General features: G+C 37.7%; 3 protein-coding genes across 6 annotated transcripts in view; 1 reads left to right on the forward strand and 2 right to left on the reverse strand.

Moving 5' to 3' along the window:
- Positions 1 to 1,397, reverse strand: part of smoc2 (SPARC related modular calcium binding 2) — a 36,103-nt gene extending 34,706 nt beyond the window's left edge. The window contains exon 1 of one of the 4 annotated variants that reach the window (XM_084391183.1): positions 1,064 to 1,395. In XM_084391183.1, coding sequence (XP_084247309.1) covers positions 1,064 to 1,135 — 72 coding nt within the window. In that variant the 5' untranslated portion in view covers positions 1,136 to 1,395. Of the gene's footprint in view, positions 1 to 1,063 lie in introns of all 4 variants that reach the window. The other 3 variants (XM_084391182.1, XM_084391184.1, XM_084391181.1) reach the window with 3 other exon arrangements.
- Positions 1,398 to 3,169: 1,772 nt separating this feature from the next.
- Positions 3,170 to 13,145, forward strand: eif3s6ip (eukaryotic translation initiation factor 3, subunit 6 interacting protein). Its single transcript, XM_084392347.1, has 15 exons — positions 3,170 to 3,365; positions 3,565 to 3,607; positions 5,133 to 5,346; positions 5,429 to 5,508; positions 5,643 to 5,704; positions 5,822 to 5,891; positions 6,627 to 6,700; positions 7,320 to 7,491; positions 7,569 to 7,723; positions 9,233 to 9,403; positions 9,845 to 9,978; positions 10,489 to 10,662; positions 11,450 to 11,639; positions 12,669 to 12,749; positions 12,871 to 13,145. The coding sequence occupies exons 1-15, from the start codon at positions 3,327 to 3,329 to the stop codon at positions 12,943 to 12,945; spliced, it is 1,734 nt and encodes a 577-aa protein (XP_084248473.1). The 5' UTR covers positions 3,170 to 3,326; the 3' UTR covers positions 12,946 to 13,145.
- A 743-nt stretch (positions 13,146 to 13,888) lies between these two features.
- Positions 13,889 to 18,821, reverse strand: part of cdh23 (cadherin-related 23) — a gene marked incomplete at its 5' end in the record, with an annotated part of 91,874 nt that continues 86,941 nt past the window's right edge. The window contains 4 exons of the mRNA XM_084392210.1: positions 13,889 to 16,843; positions 17,892 to 18,002; positions 18,324 to 18,446; positions 18,602 to 18,731. Coding sequence (XP_084248336.1) covers positions 16,505 to 16,843; positions 17,892 to 18,002; positions 18,324 to 18,446; positions 18,602 to 18,731 — 703 coding nt within the window. The 3' untranslated portion in view covers positions 13,889 to 16,504. The remainder of the gene's footprint in view (positions 16,844 to 17,891; positions 18,003 to 18,323; positions 18,447 to 18,601; positions 18,732 to 18,821) is intronic.

An 18,821-nucleotide genomic window follows, 5' to 3' on the forward strand; every position in this document is an offset into this window, starting at 1 on the left:
AGGACCGGTTTGAGTTTTAGACCATCGGAGTGAGGACAAAGAGAGTAAAGTGAGGACATTTCTTTCTGAGACCCCTCTAAAAGCCTGTTTGAGGGTCAAGACTTAGTTTTAGGGATAAGGTTATAATTAGGTTAAGGGTAGGTTTAGGGTAAGGGTGGGTTAGACACTTAAAAAATGCTGGGTTGTTTCAACCCAACTTTGGGTCAAATATGGATAAACCCAGCAGTTGGGTTAAATTTGTTAATTAAATTTTAATTAGATTTTTGACCCAAATTGGGTTAAAACAACCCAGCTTTTTTTAGAGTGGGTTAGGGTAAGGAGCTAGTGTGTGTGTGTGTGTGTGTGTGTGTGTGTGTGCGATTGTTTGAAAGAAAGCTTGTGGATCTCTGGTTACCCTCCTGAATTGTGAATGCACAAACATCACTACTCTTGAGCCTAAATAGGATTCCCATGATTACCCACCTCACCTTACTCTAGTATCCGAGCTTCTCGCTTTACAAAACAAGCACAAAGATGCTCTGAGTATAAACCCAAACCCACAGTGCGAAACCTAAAATAAACCCATTTCAAACTGGCTTATTTAGAAAAAAAAGAAGAAAAAAAACACTTAACATACTTGGCCAATAAAGATTAATTCTGGATCTGATGATAAAATTAGCACTACTATATTTTACCACACTGTTAAAACTACCACAAGTTAAAATCTGTATTTACAATCAGGAATTATTTCTACCTGATCATACACACTTTTGCTGGGGTAAATGACATATTTGTCTTAAAAAAAAAAAAAACAGTTAATTTTGATTGTGCCACATATGTGTATACATTTAAACTGTAAAAAGAAAATTAGCCTCATATTATTAGTACTATACTGATAATACTACTAATACTATTTTTAACGTCTATTTTCAGGTCTATTATTAATATGAACACAAAACATGTAAACAGTTAAAGACCATTAAAACAGTCAGAAATCTTATAAAACATATTTTCATATACAGACTATTCATAGTTGTACAATAAACTATATTAATGTGAGAGATTATAAAGTGTGGTGACCCACCGTGAGCGCGGACAGTTTGTGCGCGTCTCCTGCGTAAAGAGCGCAGAGCAGCAGCAGGACCGAGACGCGCATCCTCACAGCTCTCCAGACGCACCAAATCCACAAAACTATGTTCAGACACGATCGATTCTCCAAAGTCAAGCTTAATTCCTTAAATCCCGTGCCTTCACCGCTCTTGCAGTGTGTTCTGTATAGTGCTGCTGCGGGTTGTGCTCTGTGTGTTTTCTCTGTGCGTAATGAAAGTGAAGCGCTCGGTTTGGACTGTCTTGACGCTCTCCTCTGCTCAAGTGCCTGTGCTGTCTGTGACTCTCTCTCTTTCTCTTTCACTCGCTCTGTGTGTGTGTGTTTATCGGATGCCCGTGCTGTAGTCGGGAGGTGAGTTTGGGTGGAATCTCTTACAGATGCTGGTAGGGGGTTCTGTCTTCTCAACAACACATGTAAATCACTCTCTGTTTGGGAAGAAGTAATAAGCTGTACTGGTTTATATATATATATATATATATATATATATATATATATATATATATATATATATATATATATATATCCCTTTATTTTACAGTCCTGTTCCCCATGCACATACTATGTACTTATAGTAATTGCAATAACTGGGTAATAACTAGGTACTAACCAGAACCTACCCCTAAACCTATCTTAACCCATGTATAGTTATATACCCAGTACTTTATTAGGTAGGCCTACACTGTAAGTACACATATATGTATATAGATAGGCCTAGATAGATATACAGTCAAATCAAAATTTATTCGGACACCTTGTTATCCTAACTTACATAAATGAACTAGTGTCCTGCACCCACTATTATTTTTTCTAATAACAAAAAATCAATTATATATGGTGTCTGAACAATATAGATGTATATTGACTGTATAGATATAGATATAGATATAGGCTGGCTAGATAGATAGATAGATAGATAGATAGATAGATAGATAGATAGATAGATAGATAGATAGATAGATAGATAGATAGATAGATAGATAGATAGATAGAATAAATAATCATAGCATTTCTGACTATTTGGATGTGCATGATGAACACATGATCTATTAACCATTAGTGATGATGTTTAACTTTTTTTTTTATGTTCATTTACTCTTTTCATCCACAGAAAATCATCCCCCTCAGCAGCAGCACCTCTATTAATAATAACTGCAGACTCAGACTTGAAAGCCATCATCATCATATTATTGTGTTTTTATTTTTTAAACAATTTGGCTTGTTTGCACTGACATGCCAGAGTGGCTTAAAGTAATTCAAAACACTTTGAACCGCTTTTCTCCTATTCTCTTTTTCAAGCCAAATAAGTAGACATATGGCAGCAGTTATTGAAACTCATAACAGCCTCCATTCCCACGACTGCAGATGCAGAGACAGAACTACACATGTGGGGTTTCAAAACCTCACGTATTTATTGTTAATTCAAAGGGCACACGTTCTATTTTTGCCTCTCGTGTTCAGCAGTGCTCAGTGAAGCATGAATTCACTCATTAAAATCATCAGATCTTCAGTAGAGCCAACACTATAGAGATAGTGATTGGGAGTCTTGTTGTAGACAAAATCGCAATAACCCATGGTGTTTCATTACTTATCTTGTGAGCTGACGAAAAACCTCATTATAAAAGCCAAAAAAAAAAAAAAAAAAAAAAAAAAAAAAAATCTCATGAAATAAATCAGATTCGAAGTTGGCAGATCTATGTGATTGCTGCTCATTTATTGGAACATCTGGACATCTACTGGACACATATGATAATGCAGCTAGATATCATTGAACCTTCACCATAGAAAATATCTTGTAAAATAGGTTTAGTCCAAATTTTCTACAGATAACTAGTTGCCTTAAGAACTAGTATGACCAGCTATCAGTAGGTTAGGTGTAATCAGTCTTACTTTTCGGTATCAAATTAGATCAATTTACGGTTTTATGTAGCCAAACTGACTGAAAAATTATGAACAGTCTCACAGCAAATAATTGGATGACTAACTTGTAAGACTAGGTTTAGCAGTTTATGCAACTGGTCAGGATTAACCAATCAGACGTTTCTAATTTAACACTTGAAATCTGAAAGTTTACGTAAAATAATTCCGCCACTGGCCCATAATGCCTTGTGCGCTGCGGGTGCGTCACCGGAAGTATGTGCAGTGGACTTCCTCTCTCTCCTCCGCGCGTGCTTTGCGGCAGCTGTGGAGTTTACAGGTTTATTAACGAATTATACTCCAACTAGAGGAATAAACGGTCATCATGTCTTTCCCGGCCCCGAATGAAGAGGAAGAGGTTAACGTGAGTGGCTGTTTTGACACGAGAGCGTGTTTAAGAGATTAAAGCGTGTGACGTTAGCGTGTATTGATCTTAATCAGTGGAGCATCGCGATCACACCAAAGTTTCATTCTCTTTGTTTATTACAAACTTCACCCTCACCCTGCATTTTAATGTTAACATGTCAGATTAATAATTGTATAAACTCTCTTTTTGTGTGCAGTATGACCCTTATACCTACCCCACTGATTATGACTATCACACCGGTAAGTATCTGAATACAGATGACAGATAAAGACACAAAAACAAACAACACACACACATATAAGTTATATATATATATATATATATGTATATATATATATATATATATATATATAACGTACACATGAAGAGTTCAGATGCAAAAGCCTCTAAGTGCCATCTGAAATTTTCTTCTAGAATGATCATTTTTATCAAGCTTGTATATTTAAGTTCAGTAATTTCACTTAAATGACAATGAAAATTACCTATTAATTGTAATTTAAGTGAAATTATTACTGACCTTAAACATACAAGCTTGATTAAAAATGATCATTCTAGAAGAAAATTTCAGATGGCACTTGAACTCTTCATATATACACTGCCGTTCAAAAGTTTGGGGTCAGTAAGATTTTTAATGTTTTTAAAAGAAGTATCTTCTGCTCCACAAGGCTGCATTTATTTTATTAAAAATACAACAACAAAAAACAGTAATATTGTTAAATATTATTAATTTAAAATAACTATTTAATATATTTTAAAATGTATTTTATTCCTGTGATTAAAGCTGAATTTTCAGCATCATTACTCCAGTCTTCAGTGTCTTTCGGAAATCATTCTAATATGTGGATTTGATGCTCAAGAAACATTCATTATCATTATTATCAATGTTGAAAACAGTTGTGTACAATTTTTTTTTATTTTTTTTTATTTAATGAGTAGAAAGTTCAAAAGAAAAGCATTTATTTGAAATAGAATCTTTTGTATCATATTAGAATGATTTCTGAAGAATCATGTGACACTGAAGTAATGATGCTGAAAATTCAGCTTTGATCACAGGAATAAATTACACTGTACTATATATTCACATAGAAAACAGCTGTTTTAAATTGTAATAATACTATACAATATTGACCAGGAATCATTACCTTTACAATCTCCGCTCCGTTGACATTCTGGCTCTAAATATCCCGCGTGTAACAACTGAATTTGGTAAGACTGCTTTTAGTTATGCTGCTCCTTGGTGTTGGAATTTACTCCAAAAAGTTTTGAAGCTTTCGTTTCTTATCCCTCTTGAACATTTTAAACAATTACTTAAACAATCCAAATTTGAACAATGCACATGTTTTCAATGAGCCTTTTATGTTATTTTACATTGTTTTATATGTACTGTCCTGTAGATCAGTTTTTTTTGTTTGTTTTTTTTGTCTGTTTTGTGATTCTGTGTAACCTGTGTAATTGTTGCCCCAGGGCTCCCTTGTAAAAGAGATTTGACTATCTCAATGGGACATCACCTGGTAAAATAAAGGATAAATAAAAAATAAAATAAAATAAATAAATAAAAAAATATTACAGTTTTTTTTTTTTTTTTTAATCAAATAAATGCAGCCTTGGTGATAAAAAATCTTACCAATCCAAAACTTTTGAATGGCAATTTATATACACAATTTTTTTTAATACTTTGGCAATTTTAAGCTTTTTACCACCCCAATAAAGCTTTTGAACAGATTGATTACCTAGATGGCTAAATAAAGTATGTGTCTTCTGCAGGCGACCCTAAAGCCGACCTGGCTTTTGAACGTCAGTATGAGCACCAGCAGACGTACCATGTGATCCCTGAGGTCATCAAGAACTTCCTGCAATATTTTCATAAAACCATCTCAGACCTGATCGATCAGAAGGTTTACGAGCTGCAGGCCAACCGTGTGTCCAGCGAGAGCATTGAGCAGAAGATCTACGAGATCCAGGATGTTTATGAGAACAGGTGCGCAGCCGTACGGTTACATGGACTTTTCTGATGTATGTAGGGAAATCTTGATGTATCATCATGTTTTATTTGATTTCAGCTGGAATAAGCTTACAGAACGCTTCTTTAAGACATCTCCGTGGCCTGAGGCAGAAGCCATCGCTTCCCTGGTTGGTAATGGTGAGTGAATTCGATTTTTGCAGTATTCAGGAATCCGAAGCTCTTAACTCGGCTCTTAACCGAACAGTTTGATGATGGTATTGTACGTTTTAGTTTTTTTGGCTGACTTGCACATGTTGTTTTGTCTGTTACAGATGCAGTTTTCTTGATCCTTTACAAGGAGCTGTACTACAGGCACATCTACGCCAAAGTCAGCGTGAGTGTGTTTGCTCATCTGTCTTGTTAGTGTTATAGTCAAGAAAATTCTTGTGTATATATATATTGAAGCCCTAGATTAAGTTTCAGCTCTTGTCATGTGTCTTCTCATCTGTAGGGAGGTCCAACTCTCGACCAGAGGTTTGAGTCCTATTATAATTACTGCAACCTCTTCAACTACATCCTCAGTGAGTCCAAACACCAGTTACATGTGATGGAATATGGTTTGGGTGATATTTCAGACATGTGTGATGATATAAAATTAAGCAGCATTGCAATACATTTTTTTGGCCATTAAATTTCCTAAAAAATGTATTTTTAAATGCTAGATTATTTTTACTGGCTTATTTTTGCAGTACACATAAATATTGAGCTATATAGCTAATATGTCTTAATATATGGACTGTTAAATTAATGATTAAGTTTAATAATTATTTTTAAAAAATCTATCAGAATATCTGCTGGTTTCCATATAAACTACCACTCAAATTTGTGGGGTCAGTAAAACATTTATTTTATTCAGCAAGGACAATTACATTGACATTTGTAATGATACAAAAGTGTTCTTTTGCAAATAAATGTTTCTTTAAACAGCATTTGGCTGCTGAAAATTCAGCTTTGCCATCACAATACGTTTTTAAATATATTAAAATAAAAAAGTTATTTTAAATTAGAATTATAGTTCACAGTATTATTTTTTGATTGTATTATTGTTCAAATAAATGCAGCCTTGGTAAGCCACTGTTTTCAAAAACATTACAGAACCATACAGACTCCAAACTCTTGAACGGTAGTGTATGTTGAATATTGTCAAAAGATTTTTTTTTTTATTCATATCGCCCAGTCATAGATCCTGAGTTTGCGTAGGTTTAAATATGAGCTTGTTTTACATCAGCACATTTAATGTGGTGTATTGTTCTCAGATGCTGATGGACCGGCACCTCTGGAGCTTCCTAACCAGTGGCTGTGGGACATCATCGATGAGTTCATTTACCAGGTAAGAGCGAAGCGCATGTGGTTAAGGAGACTGTTGGTCCTCAAAAGCCCTCTTGTTCTGGCACCTTCTGTGTTACTGATGTGTTCATGGAAAAGTCAAAAGCTTATATCTCTTATAGGGGTCATCGGATGCAAAATTCACTTTCATATGGTGTTTGCATATAAATGTGTCTTTGCAGTGTGTGGACACAACCACCATACAGTGAAAAAAATCCGTTCACTCCTTTTTTTTTTAATCCTCAAAAAGTCTAAACACTCTCAATAACCAAGCCGTTTGGATTTCCTGAGCAATATGATCATATTGCTCATGCTCCGCCCACGACCGCTGACGGACTGTCCTGTATTAGCATATTTTCGCCCTCAGCCATTTGTATACTGTCCAGCAAGGCAGCACTATATGTGTGGAAGAGAGGGGTGGGGTGAGCAGTCGCTCATTATCATTTAAAGAGACATGCACCGAAACGGGTCACTGTGAACAGAGCTGTTTTACACAACCATTGAGGAATTTTAACCAAAGTATGTTACAAACTTTACATGAAGACCCTAAAGAATCATACCAACTTGTGGAAAATGGGCATCCGATGACCCCTTTAACATTTCTCTCTGTCTCTGTTTTGCAGTTCCAGTCATTCAGTCAGTACCGCTGTAAGACTGCCAAGAAATCAGAAGAAGAGATCGAATTCCTGAGGAACAATCCCAAGATCTGGAACGTTCACAGCGTGCTAAATGTTCTTCACTCTCTGGTGGACAAGAGCAACATCAACCGTCAGCTGGAGGTGTACACCAGCGGAGGTGAAAGACGTCAACCGGCCCTCACACACTTACTTCTTTATCCAGATCTCAGTGTGACGCTGGTGTCTCTGTTACAGGTGACCCCGAGTCAGTGGCTGGAGAATACGGCCGTCACTCGCTCTATAAGATGTTGGGTTATTTCAGTCTGGTGGGTTTACTGAGGCTTCACTCTCTGCTGGGCGATTACTATCAGGCCATCAAAGTCCTGGAGAACATCGAACTCAACAAGAAGGTAATAAAATAGCCCAGCACCAGTGTTATTTTAATTTTTAAGGAGCCATTTACACGACAACCATTTTTTGGGGGCCTTAAAATACGAAATTTTGAAAACGGATTTCAAGGTGCAAGTTTTTTTTTTAAAACAAGACCGTTATCGTCTCTGTGTAAACTACAACAACACGAATTTGTGAAAACGGACGTCATGTACATGTGTATCACGTGGCTGCCCTTCATCTGCATTCCCTTGTTGTACAGCCTACTGAAGTTAATGAAAAGTTTATGCTCATAATAATAATCAAGTTGTACCTGCAAAAATGCGTGTTCAGTGCTGTTCGCGAGTGTCACGAGTCACCACAGCAATCAACTAACCGCTTGCGTTTCTGTGGTAACCTAGAGCTCCTGCACTGGGATTCAAGCAGCTGCAGCTTGTTTAAGTGGCGAAAACCATTTTTAGAACAGCAGCAAAAATGTGAAAGTAGGCTATATAAACTTTAATATATCTTTTATTGAAACGGGTGCTTTGCTGTGCAAAGAGACATTTCGAAACATTTCACCTAGCCTACTTTCACTTTTGCCGCACATACCCTTTTATGTCCTATAAATGTGTCGTATTGTTGATAATCCGCACAGATTTCAGTTGACCGTTCTGTTTGAAGTTATTAATAACAAAACATGAATGAATGAGAAAGAAAAGAATATTGAAAATAAATATTAAAAGCGCGATAAGTCGCGAAAGAGAACTGAATTCTACTGACAGGATGCTGTGCACGCGCTCCGAGCGCAACACGGACAAGCATAGTAGCCTTTGTCTTTTTTTTGCGCGCCTAAACGGTCAAATAAACACAGAAAGATATCAAAATGCCAAGTCGAGTATTCATGGAAACACTGTAGATGCAAGTACTGTGTGCATTCTCTCTCTCTCTCTCTCTCTCTCTCTCTCTCTCTCTCTCACACACACTCACACTCACACTCACACTCACACTCACACTCACACTCACACTCACACTCACACACACACACACACACAGGATTTATGCTCATCAGTTGGTAACTCAACTCCATGTTGCAAATTATTTATTGTTTGCTGAATATTTGTTTCTTTTTAGTTGTCTATGGACCTAATAATTACTGGGCTAGGCTACTGTTGAAATTTTATTGGAAAAAAGCACGTCTTTAATAAAAAATAATATATATATACTGTGGCTCTTTTGGAAAAATGCATTAACCAAAAATGAGAAAAATGGCTCTTTGGTCAAAAAAGGTTCCTGACCCCTGTTTTAGGCTAATACACCAACAGCAAATTTCTGTATAATAAAGGGCAACATTTTGCATCCAAGTCTATCATTTGGAACCTTTACATTGTATTGTTGCTCAGAATTCGAGTAGCCGTATATCTCGAGCCTCAAAGATGTTTTGAGGTGCCACCCTTGAGGTGCCTTTGAGGTGCAGCACTGTCACTGTCTATGGATGTCTCATGGTTTATGTGTCAGTATGATAATGTTGTGTTCATGGTGTGTTTCAGAGCATGTATTCACGTGTGCCTGAGTGTCAGATCACCACCTACTACTATGTGGGTTTTGCATATCTGATGATGAGACGCTATCAGGACGCCATCCGTGTCTTCGCCAACATCCTGCTCTACATCCAGAGGACCAGAAACATGTTCCAGAGAACCACCTACAAATATGAGATGGTCAGTGAAGTATTTGTTCCATTTGCATCATTTTTGTTGTTGTACTGCTTCGTTATGTTGTATGCTGATTTAAATAAAACAAAAAAGCAATGTATTATAGTATTTTATTTACTGTAAAATAGCTGGTTAACAGTAATGAGGATAATTTCATTTGATAATTCTTTCAATTGGACACAGTTATAAGAATAATTACAGTAATAAGAATTTTCATTGTCATTAAAATAATACAAAACATCTTAAAGGTGCTGCAAAATTAGATTTTTTTTTGTGTGTGTGTGTGTGAGACTGGGTAAAATCTCATGAGCCAGTCCTGATATTTGTGCATTATTATTCCTGGTGTTATACTTAAGATTTAATTGGTTGCGTTCTGCTGTACCATCTATTATATGCTGTCATAATGGTGTGATATTTAATCAAAATCATGTTTTGTGTGATGTTCAGATTAATAAACAGAACGAGCAGATGCACGGACTGTTGGCCATCGCTCTCACCATGTACCCCATGCGCATCGACGAGAGCATTCACACACAGCTCCGCGAGAAGTACGGAGACAAGATGCTCCGCATGCAGAAAGGGTGAGAACGCAAACACTTTATCTATTAAAGTTATATTTATATACTACATATTTGTGATTTGTAAGATTTTTTATTTTTTTTTCATGTTTTTGAAAGAAGTCTTTAATGCTCACCAAGGCTGCATTTATTTGATTTGTTTGCCATAACAACAGTAATATTGTGGAAATATTTATTTTGAACTGTTTTCTATTTTAATACATTTTAAAATTAAATGTATTCCTGTGATCAAAGTTGAATTTTCAGCATCATTACTTATTCTAATATGCTGATTTGCTGCATATTTTTTTATTATTATCAATGTTGAAAACAGTTGTGCTGCTTAATGTTTTTGTGGAAACCACAAAATTTGTTTTAATTTATAAAGACATTACAGTATAAATGTCTTTACTGTCAGTTGATAAATGTATTATATTGCTGACTAAAAGTATTAAAATTACACACATACATATTATGTATCTACAGTATACACAACATCTAAAAAGTCCTGATTGTTTCCCCCTTCTTGTTCAGAGATCTACAGGTGTTTGAGGAGTTGTTCAGTTTTGCCTGCCCCAAGTTCCTGTCACCTGTAGTTCCAAACTATGATAACGTTAATCCAAATTACCACAAAGAGCCATTCCAGCAGCAGCTCAAAGTGTTCGCAGAGGAGGTGCAGCAGCAGGCGCAGCTCTCCACCATCCGCAGGTACAACACCCTTCATTTCACGCTTACGCCAGTTCTGTCTAGAGGAACAAGAATTATATGCTGTGTCTGGTCCTGGAGTTAGCAGATATTCATGGTATATTTATAAATTAGAAACATTAGGGGCTTTTGCACCACATAGCTCTAGGAACTCAGTTTTAGGAACTAACCACCAGGGCGGTTCCCAAACAGCTAATTTCCCCCCCAGGGCCATTTTCCTGGTTGCATTCGGACCGGTTAAGCACGGCGTTTACAGACATCAACAGCTGGAGGATAGAGGACGCAGATCGCGTTTGGACAGTCAATGTACACTTGTGTCACTGGTAGTTCTTATTGTGCTGGGTTAGACCCTCCTCTGAAGTAGGAGCTAATTTAGTTCCCCAAAAACAAGTTCCTAGAACTAAAATCGTTCCTAGTTCCTGTGGTGCGAACACGCCAATAACCGGGTACTTCCACCAGTAGTTCTAGGAACTATAGAAAGGGTCCTCCGGTGCAAAGCCCCTATTGTGAATATTTTGTAATACTTAAATGTGCTTTTTATTTGACCGTTAGGTTCCCTGTTCCTGAAAAAAGTAAAATTTCCCTGTTCCTAAAAAGTATTCTATTCTAAAAGCATTCCGTAAAAATCGTAATACTTTAAATTATATTTATATATTTTATAAAGATATTTTAGTTTCTATTTTTTAGCATCAACTTGAATTGATCTAGAATTCTATTGCCCAGCCCTACTTGCAGCTGGAGCATGGTGGTTGTTATAAAACTCCTCAGCTGACTCGTGTGTTTCTCTCAGTTTCCTGAAGCTCTACACCACTATGCCAGTGGCCAAACTGGCCGGATTCCTGGACATGTCTGAGCAGGAGTTCCGGATCCAGCTGCTGGTCTTCAAACACAAGATGAAGAACCTGGTGTGGACCAGTGGCATCTCTGCTCTGGACGGAGAGTTTCAGTCTGCATCGGAGGTCGACTTTTACATCGACAAGGTGTGTGTGTGTGTGTGTGTGTGTGTGTGTGTGTTGACTTAGGCAGTTCTAGTTTAAAGACAAAAACACAAAGTTAAGTTTTCATTTCAATTTTAGCTTTTTACATACTGGACATTTATACAGTAAATCTTTTTTTTTTTTTTCAAATTGTTTTATTACAGTTTCTTAAATATTTTAAGTCCCCATGAAATCAAAATTGAAGTTGTTTGGCTTTTAGTATGAATATGTTAACCTTACTATCTATAAGCTAGTGTGCTCCAAAACTGACACAATTCACATTTAGAAGAAATAAGCATTCTCTCACTTCTGCCAATCTGGATGAGTAATTTTGATCACTCTGCACTTCAGGTTCTGATCAGATTTTCTGTCCAATCAAATGCTCTCTAGAATCTAAAGCGGCCCGCCCCCGAAATGATAAATAGATGCTGAAGCTGCGACAAAAATTGGTCACTTGTTCACATTTACTATTTTCTACAACGATTCAGACTTTCCATTGGGTCGAATGAAGTCTGGATTCATGTTAGTGTCTCGCGAACCGCCGCAGCGCACACACATACACAGTCTGCTCCGGTCCAGAGACACAATACACAGAGCGGATCATAAGCACAAGTCGACGCAGACCAGAAGACGTATCAGACCCATTTCAATTCTGCACAGAATGCTGTATTTTAAAGCGATATAGAAGAGATCGGGAGGAAACGGTGGCTTCACCGAGCTCAACGGCTCCGGCCGAGCTGTGATATAAACAAAACGCTATTGGCTATTTTAAAAAAGGAACCCCCTGTATTCCTGTTTCAGTGGAAATGACGTCAACACACTGAATAATCCTGCGCATTTCAAGGCACTTCAGTGAGCCTTTAATTGGCTGGATGTTTCTCTATGATATGATCTTAAAATATCTCAAACAACTTAAAGATCTAAAAGTCTTAAAGATTTATAGCAAATATATTTTCGTTCTGAATGTTTTCACTGATGAAATAATGATATTTGTGAGTGCAGACTAAAAAAGATCACATTGTCTTCCATCAGGATATGATCCATATTGCAGACACCAAGGTTGCCCGTCGCTACGGAGATTTCTTTATCCGACAGATCCACAAGTTTGAGGAGGTACACACTTCAGTTATTTTTCAAACTTCCATACTCTACACATTTCCTTTTGCAATAAATGTTTTGCTGTATTTAACATCAGCATTGTCACCTTTTGACTGTGCCTTTTCATGTTCTGTAGCTTAACCGGACGCTGAAGAAAATGCCTCTGGCATCCGGCACCTCGGCTACGACCAGCTCCACACGAGCCACATAATGCAGATCCTATCAGAAGTTTCTCAACTAATTAGAACTGTGATATCCATCAATCACAGGCCGACCCAGACTTCTCAACTGAACCAGTCGGAGACCATTTCTGAACTATAATACCATCCTCTGGTGTGTCAAAAACAAGCAAAGCTGTTGGAAGTCTTTCTAATGCTTTTTTCTAAGTCAATAAAGTTTGATGTGGCTGAACTCTAGTGTGGAGTTTTTGTTTTTTTGAGTTTTCATATTACATATAGTGGGCCTGAAACAGTTATGGTAATTATGCATAAATTATCACATTGAATGACTTCAGACGATTTACAGTGTGCCCATGTTTCATGATTAGGCTGTAAAGTCATTACTAATGTACAATAAACATTATTGTCATGTTTGTTTGTATTTGACTGGCATAAAAAAAAAAAAAAAAAAGGACTTGAAAGCACCAGATGTTATTTTGATTAAAGATAATGGGTGCACATTAATGAAAAAAAGTTGTACAATTAATATAAAAAATAACAATAGTCCATTTTGATTTCAAGCATATGTGCACGCTTATTACTGCCAGAAGATGGCAGTAGAAGCTGTATTAACTTATATAATAAGGAAGGATCATAAAACGATAGCAAACTGAAATTTTCTTTCCATTTATTTTGGACAACTTTGGGCTGGCAATAGATTCCTATACAACAAAATATATCTTGCGCTGTGACAACAGTAGGAATCCGGATGTTTTAATCGTTTAACTTTTCCAGTTTGATTTTAATAGCCTACACTAGCCAATAAGAACTAGTCTGAGAAAATTCATTTTGCCAGTGCAGCGTGCGTACATCATGTAAGGGCCACTTTACACTTTAATATCCTGCTGGGCTTCAATACCTAAAGGAATGCCGTCCTCGTGACGACTGTTGCTTTGGTCAATATGTTATCATCATCTTCAGGACCTTGAGGCAAAACGGTTGCATATTTCCTTTATTCAAACAGGATCCACAAAGATTTTCCATCCACAGCCTCAACGCTTAGACAATATGACAAAGAAAAGTTACAAAAAAAGGGTAATAGGGCCTATAAAAAAGGGGAATAGGGCCTATAAAAAAATAATGCCATACAACACACACATCTCAAATAATCTGGTATAAAATATTGAAAAATAAATACACTTAAATACAACCATTTACACTCAACTGTTTGGTAGGTCAGCATTTTCTTTTCCAAAAATATCTTTTATATTCTTTATTTTTATATATCAAAAAAGTAAAATAAAATAAAAACATGGTATTTCCCCCGTCTTAAGTGGCAGTGTTCTGTCATATTTTAACAGGTTGACTTCTTTTAAAAAGTTCAAATTGAGTTATGGCATCTCATGAACCTTACAAGCACTACAAGTGAAACACTGCCGTGTTTATTAAAACCATAACACATGACAAGTCCCTCGGTTCAAGCAAAAACAAAGTGTTTTTTTTCTTCTTTTTTTTCTTTCTTTGTGGTTAACTTGACCAGACACAAACCTCTGGCCTCAGTAAGTTCAAGTGGAAACAGTGTTAGGTCTGCTGACTGGGTTTCCTCATTGGTCCATGAAACGTCTTTTTGTCCTTTTTTTTAATTTTTTATGCAGATTACACTTTTTTCCAGACAGTTCAAAATGTGAAACAAAGTTCATTAGGTGATTTCTGTAAAGTCTTAAATCCGGTCTGTAAAGGACATCGGTACAGAGCAGCTTGCAGTACAGTCCATTTCCTTGTGGCCTTTTCCTTTTTATAGGAGATGGGCTTTTCACAATTAACTGTTAACCCAGGCTAAAAAATGTTTTCACATCGTTAATAACATTGATCAGACAAGAACAGTACACATCACATATATCGGTATCAGCCTATTTATGTTCATTTTTTAATGTTATCATTATTGGCCCAATAAGAAAATTTGGCCGATATATTAAAGCCGAGAGAAAATGTATTATTTCCCTCAGCTGTGCACTGTTCGCCATGATGGTTTTGAATTGCTTGAAATATGATTGGAATCACTTAAAAAAAGAAAAAATCAGTTATGTGCAACATGTGTTGTCATATAAACTATAATTGTGCTCTTGGGACATGGCTTTTAATGGTGAGACTTTTGTTTTTGAAATCAGGCTCTCAAAAACGATATAAAAATTTGGATTTAGTTTTATCGGCTAATATATCGGTTATCAGCTTTCAAATATAAAGAATTATCAGTTATCAGCATCGGCCAAAATTTTCATATCGGTGCATCGGTATCTAAAACCCACTGTTTGTCTTATAGTTAAAGTGTCATTTTTGGAAACGTTTAAAGATGGCATAGTCTTCTCTTTTATGACATGTATATCCTAGTGAAATGGCTTCTCAAACCAGAAAAAATGACAGGCGGGACTTGATTTTGACTATGGGGAATTGATTGGATGGTTGTGGTTTGCTATTGGTGGACAGGTTGTAACTCACACGAGTAAACGCGCGACTCGCGCCAGTAAACACGTCATCAGACAAGAGAAGAGATGTTGCTGCAAGAGGGAGGGGAAGTTATTTTGATGAGTTCAGCTTGAGTACCACATGTCAGAATATTTACATGATAGCACTACTACTTGGAAAACACCGTGACACCATCTGTATTTTGAAGAATGGGTACAGTGGCTGCATTTAAGTCCAATTTCTGATGTCCTTCCCTCGCTAACTTCCATCTCGTTCACTCGGATGTACGTCATTGCTTCTGTTGCACGAGTGCCCACTACTGGCGGAACCCTTGTAATGTGTCTAAACAGAGCATTGTAGGTTAGATCCCTTGAAAAGACAAGGCAATATTAGCTAAGCTAACAGCGTGCACCATTTTTCAACCAATGGCAGACTGTTTGGGATGCCTGCACCAATACAGTGACATTTTTTGCCATTCTGCTTCATGAACTTGAACACCTCACCTTTAAGTCTTCAGAAATATATTATAGATTAAAAAAAAAACATAAACAATTAATAAAATAATACTGTTTCTTAATCTCTCCAGTTAACATGTTTAACATCACCGTTCAACATGTTTAAATATCAACTTTTCTACTAAACAGCGTAAAAAGATACTTCCGGCGGCCATATGAAGTGCATGAATATTTGAATGATTTCATTTACGATTGGTTGTCTGTTGCTAAACTCCTCAATACTTACTATCACTGCACTGTTTCACACTATATACAGCCCTAGAGATATACTCTCATAAGCAGTTCAAATTGTTCATTATACAAACATCACCACGTTATTCACTGGTGACCCATTCAAATATGAAAAAGTAACTAAATAAAAACTAGTGTCCATGTTTGGCCTTCCACTGGTCTGAGAGTGCATTCGTTTGTCATAGTGTAGTTTGAGTGTGTGTGGTTAAAGTCTTAGTGCTCTTTGACTAGCCTAGACAAGATAAACTGCCCTTGTTTAGGTCGTTCGTGGTCTACACACACATCTACACCTCCTCACACCTGGCCCTTACAAACCTGAACTATCCTCCAAACCTCAGGAAAACAAAGAGCCAGGAGTGGCGTGCACCCTGTCGTTTTCTCAGACCAGCGAGGCCTCGGCTAGTCATAATTCTGTGATCTCTAACGGACTCTCGGACAGAGTGTCGCTGCCCTTGTTTCTGTGTAAAGGTGTCGATTTAGCGGATTCTGTTCGGGCGTTGCGTTCGGCATACAGTCCGCCGTCCGCGTGCAAGGCTTCAAGGGAGCGTGCCAGAGCCCGCTGGTCGTCTTCAGGCAGGCTGTTGAGGTCAGAGGTCAAAAGCGTGCCCGTGCTGCCGTGAACCGCGTGCACCCCGTCAGGACCCCTGAGCTCGATCGGGAGCTTGTGCTTGAAGCGAAGGGTTCCTCGACCCCCGACACCAATGCGCTCATCGTCATCATCATCCAGGTCACTTTGGATCAGCTGAGAGAGGAGAACATGGATGGATGAAATGATGCAATGATGGAGTGATGAATGCATGCATGGTGGCATGGAATTATGGATAGATGTATATGATGGATGGATAAAAGGATGGATGGGTTGGTTGGTTGATGAAAGGTGGATGGAAGGAATGATGGATAAAATGTGCAATATTAGAGTGATGAATGCATGCAGGGTGTGATGAAATTATAGATGCAAACATGAACGCATGGATTAATGGGTTGATTGGTTGATAGATGATTGAATCAATTTACAGATTGGTGGATGGATGCATGATGGGTGGATAGAAGGAATGATGGATACAATGATAATGGATGAATTCACAGAGAGATGCGTGGGATTATTGATTGGTTGATGCATAAATTAATAGATGGACACATGATGGGTATGGATGGAATGATGGATGATTGAATAGATTTATGGATTGGTGGATGGATGCATGATGGGAGGATAGAATGAATGATGGATGTAATTTTGAATGGATGGATGCATGAATGAAATGAATGCATGCATGGTGGGATGGAATTATGGACAGATGCAATCGTAGATGAATGCGTGAAATTATGGATTAGCAGATGCATGGATGGTTAAATAGATGTATGTTGGGTGGATAGAAGGAAGAATGGATGAAATAACACAGTAGATAAATTATGATATGGATTAATAATAGATTGATGCATGGAATTATAGATTGGTAGACAGTGGATTCAAGACAAGGTAAGGAAGAAGAAGAAGAAGAAGAAAAATATTAACAACAGAAAAACTCACAACTTTAAAGCAGTTTTAGCGGAAACACCAAGTGAGAGCAGCAAACACATCAGTGAAGCAGTGAAGAGCAAGTAAGCAGGCTGTGAAACAGCCTGGGAAACATTAGCAGGGTCACATGACTCAGTGTGGAGAACACAGATCTCTCTGGACAGCAGGAGAACCCAGGGTTTCTATTGATAGGACAGGGTGGAGACAGTCAGCCAGCAGTGAGTAAGAGGGGTGTAGAGGAAGAGCAAATACAGCACCCTGTCACACCGCCCACCTCTGTGACTGATGATTGGTCACCGTGGCTTGTTGACTTGGTGACCAGACGAGCAGCAAACAGCTTTTTGAGTCTCAGGTAGTCATCCAGAACCACATTGAGCAGCGAGCCCTGATTGGATGGCAGCATTGGTCATGTGGTGTCTTATGAACTAAACTCATTAAGAACATGATCTCACTTCACATTATGCTAAAGGGTCCCAAAATATTTGACAAAATAACACCATAAATGGTGATTCTAAACTCAAAATGCATTTGAAATATGTTATCGTATGAGTTTGTGTCTACAAATCAGTCTTCAAAAAGCACTGAAGCTCTATGATGATCCCATCTTCTGTTTGTTCATGTTGTTTTCATTTGGTTGGCCTCCAGCCTTAACAGCTTTATCTGAAACTCTTGAGTTAGATGTTAGATTTGCAGTGCGTGTTCTAACCTTGATGGGTCCCTCTCTCATGATTTGCCCTAGTTTGGCAATGTTGTCATACTCCTGAATAGCAGCTCGTAGATATCTGTCATCCTCTGGTTTAGAGGCCTGAGGCTCACGTCCAAATGTACCCTATGGAAGAAAAGAAATACATTCAGTACCCTATGAAGTCAAGATGTCAATTTAGACTCTACAAAGGCAAGATATCAATTCCGTACTTTACAAAGAGAAGGTGTATGTTCTTGTGATGTGGCATGATTCTGACAGTGTGTCTGTGTGCGAGTTACGTGTGTGCGAGCCGGGCTGTTCCAGAGGTCAGCGATGTCACTCAGGTCTTCAGGAAGATCATCCTCATGCTCCGCCTGTGCAGCTAACTCCAGATTCCTACAGAAAGGATCCAGCCACACTGGATTCGCTCTATAAACACATACAGAGAAAGAGAAGCATCGTGATACAGATAATAACCAACTCTTTATTTGTGAACATTTGAATGTTGTCACATACAGT

Source organism: Rutilus rutilus, assembly GCF_951802725.1.
Source record: "Rutilus rutilus genome assembly, chromosome: 20".
Lineage (NCBI taxonomy): Eukaryota > Metazoa > Chordata > Actinopteri > Cypriniformes > Leuciscidae > Rutilus > Rutilus rutilus.